Source organism: Sinocyclocheilus grahami, unplaced genomic scaffold (assembly GCF_001515645.1).
Source record: "Sinocyclocheilus grahami isolate Dianchi unplaced genomic scaffold, SAMN03320097.WGS_v1.1 scaffold1641.1, whole genome shotgun sequence".
Lineage (NCBI taxonomy): Eukaryota > Metazoa > Chordata > Actinopteri > Cypriniformes > Cyprinidae > Sinocyclocheilus > Sinocyclocheilus grahami.
The window spans coordinates 112,180-127,252 of record NW_015506820.1 but is presented as its reverse complement, the minus strand read 5'-3'; the positions used below and the strand labels follow the sequence as shown (position 1 = coordinate 127,252).

The 15,073-nt window shown below is 36.5% G+C and overlaps 1 protein-coding gene across 20 annotated transcripts in view; it reads left to right on the top strand.

Annotated features, from left to right (window-relative positions):
- The window catches only part of LOC107571722 (midasin-like), a 36,944-nt gene that overhangs the window by 3,847 nt on the left and 18,024 nt on the right, over positions 1 to 15,073 (top strand). For 19 of the 20 annotated variants that reach the window (XM_016258060.1, XM_016258061.1, XM_016258069.1 and 16 more), the window contains exon 2: positions 10,490 to 10,576. In XM_016258060.1, coding sequence (XP_016113546.1) covers positions 10,490 to 10,576 — 87 coding nt within the window. Of the gene's footprint in view, positions 1 to 10,489; positions 10,577 to 13,782; positions 14,026 to 15,073 lie in introns of those variants that run through there. The other variant, XM_016258078.1, reaches the window with a different exon arrangement.

Here is a 15,073-nt window from a genome sequence, read left to right as displayed (position 1 = left end):
AAGACAGTTAATTTAGAGTCTTTAGAGCAATTAACTCACTAGGAAGTTGAGTTGCTGGCACGACAGAACCCTTGACCATGTAAAAGAGGCTTATAATGGGAAAGTGGCCAGCGAGACAGATGCAAGTTGGCAAGTCTAGTAAAGGTGTGTAAATTGTGATTTAGAGAATGACTCAGTTGGTAACTTTACAATGGTTTAAAACAAATGAAGCACTTTTAACTGATGTAAGAGTAGTAATAATTATCAGGAAGTAGCATGGATAGTTCAAGCTGTTAATAGAGTGTCAGCAGGCCAGACTGAACTAGTGTTCCCCATTTTATTGTCCAAAAAAATAAAGAACAGATATAAGTACCGTTAAATAGTTTGGGGTCAGGAAGATTTTGTTGTTTTTGGAGATTATTAATACTTTTATTCAGCAAGGATGCAGATGATCAAAGGTGACAGTAAAGAGTTAAATTTTATTGTCCAAAAAAATAAAGAACAGATATAAGTACCGTTAAATAGTTTGGGGTCAGGAAGATTTTGTTGTTGTTGTTGTTTTTGGAGATTATTAATACTTTTATTCAGCAAGGATGCAGATGATCAAAGGTGACAGTAAAGAGTTAACAAATGCTGTGTTTTGTACTTTCTATTCATCAAAGAACGGTTTCCACAAACATATTAAGCAGTACAACTGTTTTCAACATTGATAATAATAAGAAATGTTTCTTTAGTGCTAAATCATATTAGAATGATTTCTGAAGGATCATGTGACACTAAGACTGGCGTAATGGCTGCTGAAAATTCAGCTTTACCGAATAGATTCCATTTTTAAATATATTAAAATTTAAAAGTTATTTTAAATGATACAAAGGTTTCACAATATTATTGTATATATTTATAATTTTACTGTATTTCATATATATTTATATAATCAAATAAATGTAGCCTTGGTAAGCATAAGAGACTTCTTTCAAAAACATTTAAAAAATCTTACCAACCCCAGACATTTGAATGGTAGTGTGAACTAGCTGTTATTGTACTGTATATTTCTTATTGCTAACAGTCTCAATATTTCAAAATATTATCATAAAGCTGAATTCGCTGGCACTGTCTACAGTGTCATCCAATGACTGAGGTGGTTAAAAACAGATTAGGATACCAGGTTAGAGTCAGAGCCAGACTTTGCTTAGATGATTAATCAGAGCTCAGACTTTGGGTTTCGGGGATGAGAGCTGTCTGACTGTTAATCTTAAACTCGTTGTCATGAGCAATGATTTTATATTTCAGCATTCAGAAAGAAGAGTCCTCCTGATATCAAAATAAATGATCATGTGCCCTCACACATAAATGGTTTTATGAATACCGAGCACAGCAGCACATTGACACATTAACACCTGCTTATCACCGGTCCATGACAATCATAACATTTATCTGCCTCGCTCAGGATTAAGCTCTGAGCAACTTGAGGTTAAACTTGCACTGGACTGTATTCAACAGCACCTTATTCCTGTAAATTTTCTTTGAGCCTTATTGCAGAACTGTTGATACAGGTTGAAGCAAGGCACTGTAACAAACTCAAATAAAAAGTTAGAGAACTTTTTTTCGCGTGCTGACATCTTTCACCAAGAATGGAACCTCTCCATATAAGGACAAGGATTTAGAAAGGGTGTTCTTCCTTTTTCTGATGTCACCAATGGGCCGCTGAAGATTGTCACAATTGCTTTCCTGTTTATTCTCTGCTGTTGGGACACATCCCTTATGAAGGAGTAATGCTGAGTCCATATTTCTAGTGCTCTTGATGCTGATTGATTGGTCAGGATGTTTGTTTGTAAGCCATGGTTACTCTGATAACTGCTTAATCTTCAGTCTTGTGTTTTATGACAAAAACAGAAAAAATGAGCATTTATCGGCCGATACCGATATGGTGGCCGATATATCGTGCATCCCTAAAAATATTGTCATTGTCTGTTTTACATTTTCTGGTGATATCAAATGCAAGACACACTTTACTTGACATTGTGTACTATGAATATTATTTGTTCTTATCACAAATTGTTTGCTCATTTTTACACTCAAAAATTAGTCATGGCATAGTTTATCATTAAGTTATATTATTTATTTGATTTGCTTTTACTTAAATCTTTTTTTTTTAATTGCTTGGCATAAATTTGAATTTAATCAGTTAAAGTATGAATATGGTTTAAATAAGGATAACTGTAGAACAAGTTAGATTCAATTAGTTCAAATGTATTAGATTTATTGATAAGTATATAAACCTGGTTCTTTTGTATTTAAAACGCATTCAGTTATAGTACTATTACAGAAATATCATTCGTTTTTCATTTATGTATGACTGACAGACATTTGTCACAAAGTTTAGTCCAAATAGATGAAAATTTCATATGTTAAAATACATAAATCTTAAAGGATTATAAGTATGTTTTTAGTGTTACTTGATTTGGATAAAAATGTCTAATAAGTGAATACATGTAATCGTAATATATGAGCACGGTCATAGGGTTTTAAGTGCACTATACAGTGATGATTTCAGGTATAATTCTCAGTGTAACCTACAACATTTCTTCGAAATATTGTTTTTGTTGGATTTGATGTGCATGGTAATCCTTTATATGCAACAAAAAAACATCACTTTTGTTTTTCTTGTTCTGTTTATTTCACTCAGGGTTACGCTCTGAGCAACTCTGAGAGAAAACTCACACAGAGAGAAAATGGTCCCTTTTTCATGATTTATTAACTTGGTGTACAAGGTCATGTTGTGGATTTTGTTCTGATAAGACTGTGTGCTAAAGTGAACGGAATGCACATTCAGACAAACTCTTGCTCTGGTCTCCGATTAGCCACTTGGTGCAAGTTGTTGCTTATTTGACAAATGTAGGTGTGAAACAGCTTAATGTGTAAAAATTCTGTAAAGTTGCAAGGACACTGCTCATTCCTCTGTACAAAGTAATACAGTTCATCTTCTGTTTTTACACTGAGCTGACTTTGCCATCTCATTTAACTTAATGTTCATGGGCCATATAAGATGCTAAAATATAAATTTTACTGTTATTTAAAAATGTTGAAAAAGAAGTTCAAAAACACTTACAAACTTATAAGTAAAGTAAAATAAAAAAAAGAACTTGATTAAAATAGCTGGTTTTCCATCCAAGTACTTTTGTGAATTTTAGGATATCACATAAATGTAGGATAAACCCAAAATTAAAAAAAAAATTAAAAAAATATCTTATGAACAGGAAAAGTGCTTCACTTTCTTCAGTCTGTTGAATTTGTCAGCTCTGGTCTCTATGACTCATAGTCTTAGGACCAGATTTACTAAACGGCAAATTAGCATTAGAGCGCAATTCCATAAAGGCGCCGATGGGAGGGGAAAATTCTGTGGGGGATTTACTGACAATGTGGACATTAAAGAACACAGATGCCGCTAGATCATTTCCATAATGACCAGCACAATCTACCAAGAGCAGCGCAAATTACTGCCTGCTTTAAGACATGCTTTTTTAAGGCGTTAAATAATGGCGCAAATACCAGTAATTTGATGGGTGCATACGTTAGTAAATCGCGTTGCGTGATTCATTTTAATACTCTCCTCCCATAAATTTTGCATCTGAAAGGGAAACTCTAAATGCATATTCAATAAGTTCAGGTGCAAAAATAACTGTCCACGCCTTTTCATCGCTAATTCTTCCCTGCGCATCTTTAGTAAATCCAGGCAGTACTATTTTAACGTCAAAAGACTGTTTGCGCTGGCGTAAGCTGTTAGTAAATCTGGCCCTAAATCTCTTATAAGGAAATCTACAGCATTATTGGCTATTCTGCAGTGTAAACCCAGTTCACCTTCAACCATGTTTTTGGCCTTAAAACAGAGAGCACATTGAATGACATTAGAAACCAGAGACCAGTAGATGAGATGCAATTTCACCTTTGACTCATCACCATCATGCTACTCTCTCTCACTCCCTCATTTCAACAAGCTGGAGTTTCTCTCACAGGCTTGTTCTTGCTCTTAAGTAACTCTGTGGTCAGTGAAGCAAGTGTTCTGTGTTGGCCAAGTACACTAGGTCTTCTCTTTCCATGAAGAGCTGCTTCTGTGTGCAGTCATCTGAGACGGCACGCCAGCATTTTTCAAAACATCACCCTGCCTCCGGTTTCTCAGGGTTTAAGAGTGAAGTGTGGCATTTCTGAGCCACTAACGGCATCTAAAGGGATTGGCAAAATAACGATGTAATCATCATTAGTTAAGACAGAACAGGACATGTCGATTTGCTCAAACAAAGTACTAATGTTTTGATAGCACCACAGAACAACTGTGTTTGCACTCTTTAGTTTAGTCGATATGAATGGCTTACTTAGTTACCTTTGCACGCGAAACTGGGATAGGAAAATATTTAAAGATATAGTTCAACCAAAAAAAAAAAGGAAAGAGAATTCTTTCAAACCTATATGACTTTCTTCTGCAGAACACAATAGAAAATATTTTGATGTTTCAACTGTTTTTTACATATAGTCAATTATAGGGCCAAAATAACAATTACTTTCATTGTATGTACAAAACACACTGAGATTTTTCAAAATATCTTCTTTTGCATTTGTACTAAAGAAAGAATGTCACCCTGACATTGACATTTTTGTCAAATGTATAGATACTGTATAGGTTTGGCATCAGGGTGAATACATTTTTAGAGTTAGGCGGTAATATAGTTAATCATTTTATAGTTATATAGTTTATGTAGTTAGCATTTTGCAATAATGTAAACAATCGAGCAGGCGAGATTTACTAAATAGTATATATCGTTTTACTTGAGTACTGTATGCATGCAATTTTCGTACTCTTTATATATAAAGCTGTGCGATAATATACTATGCATTTTAGCTGTTTTACATTTTTTGTCGTCATTTTCTCCATGCTCGGAATGACCCAAATTTATGTTCCTACATTTTTTTTTATCCCTACATGGTGATTTCTTTTTTGAGCAAGCTCAGATTTGATATTCAATTCTGCCACAGATCCCAGGAACCTGCTAAAATATGCAGCCACCACACACAGATCAGACATTGTTTGGTTTATGTTTGAAATGGAAGGCTGGCACGATTTATGTAGGTGTTAATATGGGCAGACCAGAAATGTGGCAGACGTCTCCAGTGATCTCATATGTTCCAGTCTCTGGCTCTTACGTTAGTACTCAAGTAAGAAAGACTGTTTATGTCTCATACTGAAGACCGTTAATCCAGTGTACACAGATGGCAAAATGATACACATTTTTAATATTGAGCTTTCCACATTTAGATGAATTAAACTGCCCAGGGACTCTCTTGGTTTATACAAGTCATAGTTTTGGAGTTAATAATGTCTCTTTTTAAATGTCAACATTTTTAGTAAATTCTGCTTCCAGAGTACTGTCCAAAACACACCGAACAAGGAGCAGTTGAGGGCCTCAAGTCAGTTGTGTTGCATATCTTCGGTTTGTTCCTTTAACTTTCGGTTACAGCTAGTCTGTTAGCAATCCAGATGATTAGCGTGTACCCGTTCAGCCTGGCATGCTGGTACAAGAGGCCGTGGGAGAGAGAGATTTGGTCAGCTTGGCATCTCCTTCTGTGGTATTTATGTCAACAGATAAGAACTCTGGGCTCAAATTGTCCTGGCATTCATCAAACTCCCAGGGACTCCTGAATGACAGGCTTGTCCTGCATGTCTGCCTTAAAAGGCACCAAACAAGGTATTTTAGTAAACCTGTCCACAATCATCTATCTGAAAAAAAATCCAAAAACACACTAATTCATCAATTCTGTTGGTTAAACTCTAAGGGGCCATTTACACAGAACATGTTTTTGCTTGGACCTTGCAAGGCCTCCAGGTGCAGTTTTAAAAAAATGAAAAGTAATGTGTGAGACGCTGCAAAAGACACGAGGCGCAAGTGCAACAGTCAATCTAGCATGTTTACATTCAAAAACAATTGAAAAGTAGCACGGTGGAATAAGTGAATGCGTTCTGTGTGAACAGCTCCTAAAGTGTTGCAATAACAAATCTCTTTTTCTAAGCCATGTTTTCAAACTAAATCTAAATGAAGTGGAGATGCTCATATTTGTGATTTGGAAAAAAATGTCAGTAGAAACAGTCATTTCTCTGTTTATGCTTCAGACATGTTAGCAACACTTCATCCGAGTTTCATACATTAACCATGGCTGATTGCAAATGCCAACTGCCAACTTTTTCAGATACTGCATCTATGAGAATATAGGTGCTTCCCAATTTGTGTATTTATGCACTATTCTATGCCATGTTTTAGTGTCAATACTAGTGTGAATAATGTTCACACACTATGAGAGGGAGGGGTTATTAGATTGCAATGCTAGATGGCACTCTTAAGGGGGTCGCACACCGGACAAGAAGCGCAGCGCCCCGTCTAGGACAACTCAAGGTATCGCACACCGGACGCGCACATTTTATACGCGCAAGTTCAATTTCTAATCAAGTTCTGAGCTGGGTTTTAACTTCATTTATTATTATTTTAAATATATGATTTTAATTGATAATAGCTGAGTTTTGAACGTTAATCAGTGAAAAGAATCTGTGTTATGACAAGTCTGTTATTGTTTTGTTGTATCTGTTGTCTAGGCAACTATGTTACATAGGCCAATACTGTAATATTTTGCGTATGTAAAAATGTCTCAAGAGAAAAATAAAAGATTAAAAGGACTATGTTTTTTATATATTTAATTCTATATGTTTACATTTTATTCAAGCTGTAAAACTAATGTATGTAGTATTTTGAAGAAGTGGTATCTTGGTATAATGTATTAACAACGATTTGAGACAAGTATGATGTTATTTCATATAAAACTATGCAGATGGCGCTCTGTGGCGCGGCAGTAATTTGAACAGCGTCCTGAGTCGTAGCTGGGCGCCGCAGAGAGACGCCGAATGGCGCTGACAGTGTGCGTACTCTCATAGAAAACAATGTGTTCGAATTTTAAAGACTTGGCGCGGCGCTGCGCTTCTTGTTCTGTGTGCGACCCCCTTTAGACGGAAGAGTGCATTTTAGAAGTGCATAGTCTAGTGCATCATTTGTGACACAGCAGACTGTGTGCATCCAAGATAGGGCCGTATCTACTACTTAACAGATTACACCTTTGAATTGCACCTTTATTTAAGTCTCAATTTGGTAACTGTTGACAATAACGTTGTGAAGGAATGTACTCTGTGGTCAATTAGAGCAATTAAACTATGTATTTCTGTTTTTTTAAAAAAGGTTCATTACCAGACAGCAGTGGAACTAGCTCTTCATTCCCGTTGAGAACATCCACGTCACAGAACTTTCATTAAATTAGAGCATTTTGGGTTTATTGATAGAACCTGCTCCATTTGGGTCATTAAAAATAGCTGTTGAGGAGAGAGTGAGAGGAGAGAGGTGTGTGAAAAATAGGCCAGTGTGTTTTCCTCTTCTGCGATAGGAGTGTGTAAATGGTCATGATGGGGGAAAATGCAGATGACCCAGGCTATCATATGCTCACCGTGACTGATATCATGGTGTACTTTGATAACTGCAAGAAGGTAGGCCTTAATGTGAATATGAGTTATGATAAAAGAGCTGCTTGTTTTAGTTCAGAGGGGATAAATATTGCATGTTTTCTTTAAGATTGCTAACCTGCTTCTTTTAGGTACCTATGCACATTTTATGTATTTATTTTCTTGTCAAAACCCCTGTTTTCTTGGGTATATTGTAAACATTGTAAAGCACTGACTGACATGTACTACAAAAGATTTGGTTCAGTAATATGAATGATTATCTTGTTCATGTAAACCATATTGTGTGCACATGTACATGCCCTCCGCATCAGAAATAAGCAGTGATGGGCGTTCATACGATCAGTGGTTTGTTCTGCTAAAGTGCAGGAAGGGTGTGATCCAGGCTCAATTGTGAATGACTCAGCCCTCTGATTTCCTGCTATGGTCAAAAAAGGCATAGTTTTGGTTACCCTGTTATTCACGCAGTCATACAAAGTGCATTTATTCCTGAAAGTTTTCTGAATACTCTATTACCCTTGATGGTTAGGTTTTTTTTCCAAATTAAATCTTATTCAACATTTTCAGCACAGTCAAAGCCCTGTTTGGTGGTAACTGTTATTTTAAAGAAGCATGTATGCATAGGTGGATTGCTGTGTTTGTGGAAATCATATGTTGACATTAGTGAGAACCTGTTAGAAACCTGTTTGGACAGCTGCTTAATTGCCAGGGTTGGCTGTAGTAACTTCGCCCTGGCAGTTCTTCTACACAATTATCTGCCTTCATTACAACAGTACTAACATTACATGGTCACACATTTGCTGTTTACAACTATAGTGATATTCAATATAAAGGTATTTCTTGAATTCAGATTTGGATGTTTAATTCTGATGTTGAATGTCAACTGCACAGCACCATTCATTAAGTATGAGAAAGGTTAAATATTCCTAATTTATTTGTCCTCTCTTGTCCTGTGTTGCTGCTTTGATTTGATTATTTGAATAGTGCTGTGATTTGCCAACATGGGAAATGTCTTTGCAAGTGTGATTGTTTCAATTACTTCCACTACACCGCCTTTCAAAAGTTTGGGGATATTTATTTATTTATTTTTGAATGAATGAAATTAATACTTTTATTTAGCAAGGGTATATTAAATTGAACTGGAAAGAATATAGAAGCTTGTCCGTCACTACAAAATTTACAAGAAAATTAGGCCATCACTTTCTTTCACAAGAAGTGGTTGAAGCTGTGGAAATATTTATTTTGGCAAAATATTTCTTGAACATCGTTGTTGGCAAAGGGACGCAAGACCTTTGTGGTGAGAAACCGCTGCTTCCTTGGAAAGTTGTGTGACTGTGTTCAGGACGGAAGGCCTCAGTCTGAGACATTAAGATATGATCTGACATTTACTCAGGAACACGTCATTATGGATTTCTCCAGCAGTTAACACAGGAATTCATTTAAAATCTTGCATGCCCCTTGGAGTAGTAGTTCCACTGTTTTAAACATTAAAAAAAAAAATTCCTGTTAAAACATAAATATCAATACTTTGCTGTGTTTTCAGGAATATGTGAGTGTTACAGTCATGCGTCTGGTGTAAAGATTACTTGTTAGTTCAGGATTGAGGGGGAAATGGGCAGATTTCAGTTGCAGACATCACTGTGGGAGGGTAGTGTGTAGTGTCTATGATGAAATACTGGAGTTGAGGTTTTCTCTTTTTTTGGGTTGTTAAACATTTTGTGGCGTCATCTGCAGGAAGGAAGTGTGTTCTCTCTCAAATGCCTTACAAGGAGTCTCTTCCTTAACCCTTAAATGCATACCTCGGGTCTTTAGCGACCCGGGACATCATTCTCTACCCTCTCCCTCCTTAATTTTTGTAACTTAGACATCAGTTTCTTAGTATTCCTCAATTTATTCATTATAAACAATATAACAAGAAAAAAATTGTAAAATATAAAAGAATGCTTGTTTTCAGATTATTTTTTTGTAAAAAAGTGTTTAGGGTCGCTAGAGACCCGAGGTATGTAAATGTGTAAGTATTTTTTTCCTGCGTGACTATATTTACATATCTGATGACTCAGTTTGTGCAATGCATCTATTTTCCTCAAGGTAGCACTGTTTGATACACAATGATGATGTGATGTTTCACTCGTAATTAATGCAGGCATAAAACAAACGAATATCATCAGCAAAAATTTAACTGGTTTGAATGGCTTTACTGCAGAGCAATTACTTTACGCAATGAAATATAAATGTCACTGCCATTTGATGCTGGATGTGGTGAATAAGCTGCCAGTGATCAAAATATTGAATATGAAGTAATTGAAAACGATAGTTTTGAGAATATGGTTGAGATCGTGAATGTGAGGCAGATGCAGAATGTACTGTGGAAGTGCGCTCTGACGATGACAGCGATGGTAAAATCATCTGCTCAAATTGAACACTTTTAAGTTTCAAAAGGAAACTAAATATGCTTTATTTTATTCTTCTGTAATTATTCTTAAAATATCAAGAATTTTTTTTGCTATTGCAGCAGTTAGAGGTCCATCCGTGCTGGATATATAGGTCCGGGTCGCTGAAGACCCGAATATGTAATAATGATTGGTGAAACATTTATGCATTTAAGGGTTAAAAGGACTTTCAAAGTGTGATGAGCTAAAGTCACAAATACACACATACATACTCATGTAAACAAACACATTCATAGCATGTGCAGTCTGAGGAGTATACAGTTACAGTACATACAACTTAATGACAGGGAGGAGATACATAAACATGTTCCTGTAATCATGTAATATAGGAAATGTATATATCCTGTGAACCTCCTGCTAAATTTACATTACAAGAAATTTAATAAGTAGTTTTTTGTGTGTTGATTTAACTTCCTCTATTTTTTGCATTTACTACAGTGCTCATGCTCTCTTGGTTATGGTTTAATGACTTTACCTCTCTCTCTTTCTCTGTTTCCCCATCCGCCCCCTGCAGGCTGAAGCCCGTTTGGCATCTAAGAGGGCGGCCCGTGCAGAAGCTCGTGAGATCAGAATGAGAGAACTGGAGAGACAACAGAAAGAGGTGAAGAAATACAATCACTGAAGGCTGAAACTTAGGCTGAAATTTAGGCCTTAGCGTTGCTAAATGTGACGTTGGTCTTGATTTTGTATCAACTTTTACATATTGCTTTTCAAGTCTCATATAATATTCTATAAGCTATAATATACGTCTTTATAGAAATTGCATTTATTTATTCTTTATATATTTATTTATTAATTAGGGGGCTCAGAAAACCTTCTAGCATGACAGTGTTGTTTCAGTACATAGATGTTTTGACATGCCCACCAGTAACATGTGACCTATCCTGTAAGATTGAGATTTGAGGAGGTTTAACTTCCGGAAAAGTCCCATCCCCATGCACTTACCTGCTTAACTATTCTGTGCGTATAGTGAATATGTCCCCTTTCACTGGTGTCATAATCACAGCACCTACTAACAAGAGTCATATGTTAAGAAACTAAAAGCACCACACAAAGTAAACAACCTGCATTACGCAATGTGTTGAAACACAGGAGGAGAACCTTCCAATACAGTTCAAGAGTGTGTTGAGCTTGTAGGCCTTTAAAATTGCATTGCCGTTTTTGAAAACGTTGTCGCTGATAATATTTATCCAGTCTTGGCCTTTGTTCACTCAAAATATTTTCAAGGTGTTTTCCTATTGAACTGCCAGCGGAAAAGGCCTTTATTCTCAAAACCGAATCTTTCTTATGGTCTTCTTGTTGACTTGCTCCTGCACAACACTGTCAGCCGATTATGTTCAATTTGTTTAATCTTCATCATGATTGTGGGCTCTGCGCTTTGAAGGACATGTTTTGGCTGGGTAACGGGGATCAGGGTCAGTTAATCACCCCCCTGGGTCAAGACCTTCTAAGAGCCCATTTGAACTTAAGCATTTGCTCAGCTAATGCTCAGAAATATTACAGGTTACATGAGCACTTTGGGGTCTTTACAAAGAAACAAACTTAAAAGTATTCAATGTTAAATACAGCTTAAAGAGGTAACCCAAAAAATAACGTTCTGTCTTTTACTCATCCTCATGTCTAAATCTGTATGACTTTGTATTTTTCAGAACACCTAAGATATTTTAAAAAATTGTTTCAACTGCCAATACAATGGAAGTCAGTGGGGTCCAATTTTTTTAAGACCCCATTTACTTTAAGTGCGTGGACAAATGAAAAACAAAACTCTGAGACATTTTTCAAATTATCATGTTTTGTGTCGTGTAGTAAATGCATCACAACACTGAAGAAATAAAGAAAAAAAGGTTTATCTATGAAAATAGTATTAACTCATGCCCCACTTTGTAAGTGTACAGTAACATTCAATAGGGTTGTGACGGTGAGGAAATTTTCCCACCGGTTAATCAACTTGTGACAACACCGGTAATACCGGTATCACCGTGGAGGCGGGGCGTTCCCTCTTTTCCTAGCTTTCCTTCCCTTTTAAATAGCTTGTAAAAGCGGTGTGCGCATTTTACTTTCACTTTCAAATAGCGGCAATTCGGTGTAAAGCAATTGTTCGTTTGAATTTTCCCTCTTTTCCTCACTTTCCGTCGCTTTTAAATAGCTTAAAAGCGCCGTGCGCATTTTACTTTCACTTTTTAGCGGCAGTTAGGCGTCAATTGCTTGAATGCAACAACAAAATACAACGTCAAACTCACTTTAGCGTATATATAAAACATAGAACTTTCATTAACAAAACAAATACAAATACACCATGCTATAGGGAAGGCTATGCCTAATATAAAATAACAAATAACTTACATAAAGTTTAAATAGGTATACAAAACTGGAAATAGGCTAAGTAAACGTAGAACGTTTATTAGCAAAACGAGTAAGAAAGCTTGGAGGCACGGCATAGGCCTACACCTTGATGTCAAATAAAATAAATAAATGACACAAAGTTTAAATAAAGTAAAAATCAGCAAACAATGTGGAACCAATTAAGTAAGAAACGAATGTTTAAAAGAACTTCCAAAATCACCTCAGATAAACGGCAAGAGTCAACGGGCTTTTCAAAATCCAAAATATTGCCAAGCAGGCGCTTTTGCATTTCGTTTCGAAACTAAATCATCCGCGATCGTCTTGTCTTGTCTGTCTCACCTCACCTCACTCTTCTTGTCAGTCAGCTCAACTCACTCTCCTCACTGGAGAAATGAAATCTGATCTGTGATGCAACTGCGATCTGTCGTTCGGCACGCTACATTGAGCAGCTGCGTTCAGTTTTTAATTGTAGTGTCTGTTCTTTTACTGTACTAAAAGATTTTTATTTCTATAAAAAATCTAAACGATGGTGGGGGTCGGTGACGCGGTGGGCAAGTGACGTAACCGGTGTTGCGGCTTAACACCGGTATCACCGTCAGCACCGTCTATCGTGGCAAGCCTAACATGCAATTGATTTAATTTGATTAGGTTGTCTGAGGAATTTGTTAAAATAGCTTAAATAACACTCATGAAAAAAGACCTGCACTTTATGCTCATTTTGTTGTAGTACCCTGCAGCTTTACTGCAGGTTTTGTACTTTTACCCCTAATTCTTGCCCAAGATTACAGGTCATTCTCAACTCCCTGTTAAATTACAGTTACTGTAAGTCTTTACTTTCACTTTATAGATGTTGAGTTATTCATTTGTTTTGTCAGGCTTTTGGTACTATATCAGTTTGTTGCCTAAACGTTCCCCATAGTAAAGAAAGCTGGATTTAAAGAAATGGCAACATTTGGTTCCAACTCATGGATATGCGTATGGTTAATTCTGGGTAATTATTGTTAACGCACTGTGACTGCTGATGCTGGTTTGCTACGACAGACTGCACACAGTAAATAGAACATGAATGGCATGGGTTCAGATGCATGAATTTAAACAAGTTGTAGATTCCTTAAGATATCTAAGGACATTTGATTAAGTGCATATGAATGAAGTTGCTCAGGGTCCTTCGAAGGTAAATGGACAACCAGAAACCCACACTGTGATACCTGGGCTCAGACGCAACAAACTTATGTAATGAAGATAAACACAGCGTTTAAGCATACCCAGGTCACACTTGAGAGATTAGCTAGAATTCAGAGTTAAGCCTGGTCTGATCAGGAGGTGTGTGTGTGTGTGTGAATGTTAAGGGTGTGTGTTTTGTGGCTTTAAATCTCCAGCCAAGTCTTTAAAAGTAGATTATGAGCTTTCAGCCGTTCCTGCAGCGGGTTAACAGATTCAGTTTCCACTCAGTTCTCAGCTGTGATCATTATGCTGACTGCAAACACAATGACTCAAGATTGAAGATGCTGTGACATAAAATAGAACTGGAAGAGTTTAATCCAGACTTTGTGGAGGTTTGGATTTTATGGCAGAGTGCGTATTTGGAATCATAGAAGGTCTCTGTCTCCCTCAGTCCTGACTATCAGGACGGCCTGCAAGCGATTAGTGTGAAGAGGGGCTAGGGAAGTGATCAATGGGAGACCCCAGACCCCTCTGCTAAGGAAGGTGAGATTAAGTTTACTAGATGAGCATGGAAAGATACGAAATTACTGACTGTTACTACTGTGTTAATAATTAAGTAACAGATTGATTGATGCATTTGATTTTCTGTACTAGTTTAACTAGTATCGGGTGATCTGATCAAGTGTATTTTATTCTGGGTTTATTTGTTGACTATGACCTATCAACTTAATGAAGAGTTCTGAACCTGTTTTGTGCTAGTCAAAAGCTTGAGTGTAGGTTCTATCAAGGGTGTTTATTGGGTTTGTGCCAGATGCAGTTTGCAGTTTCGATTTATTAGAAAAAAGTTTTATTTTGTGCCTTTTGAAGAACATGGTAACTTTTCTTCTAAAACCCTAACAATTTCTTAGTTTTTTGGCTAATTCAAAGGAAGACATTTTGTACAGGACTGGATGAATAAACACTCATCAAAACTGGAGCAAATACACATGGGGAAACCAGTTAGGTGAGATTCTGTAGGTTTTCAGTAAGTAAGGGTGAAAGTGTTCACTATTGCACTGTATAGTTTAGACTATATAATAAGTAGATTAAATTCTTGATTAAATTATCAAAATATACAACCAACTGTTAAAGAGATGTCTTTTTTCTGGCTAGAAAACTGCTTTTGTGTAGGTTTTATCTACTAACAGGGTTTAGTTATGTCATTAGCAGGAGGTTAGTACATTTGTAAGTGTCAAAAATACTGTGGGGACCAAACCATAGTAGTTGGATATTTTAAGAATCTTCAGCTTATCTGTTGATGTTATTGTTACTTGTGAAAAAGTAATGGACAAGAACACGTACAAAAGTGTACTAGTGTAAACATAACACTGCTATACTAGTCCAGTGCTGTTCATTGGTTTGATCATTAGTGGACCAAATGAAACCTTAAAGGGGTCATATGATGTTGCTAAAAAGAACATTATTTGGTGTAATGAAATGTGTTTATGCGGTTTAAAGTTCAACAAACATTATTTTCCACATACTGTACATTATTGTTTCTCCTCTATCCCCCGCCTTTCTGAAACGCATAGATTTTTTACAAAGCTCATCG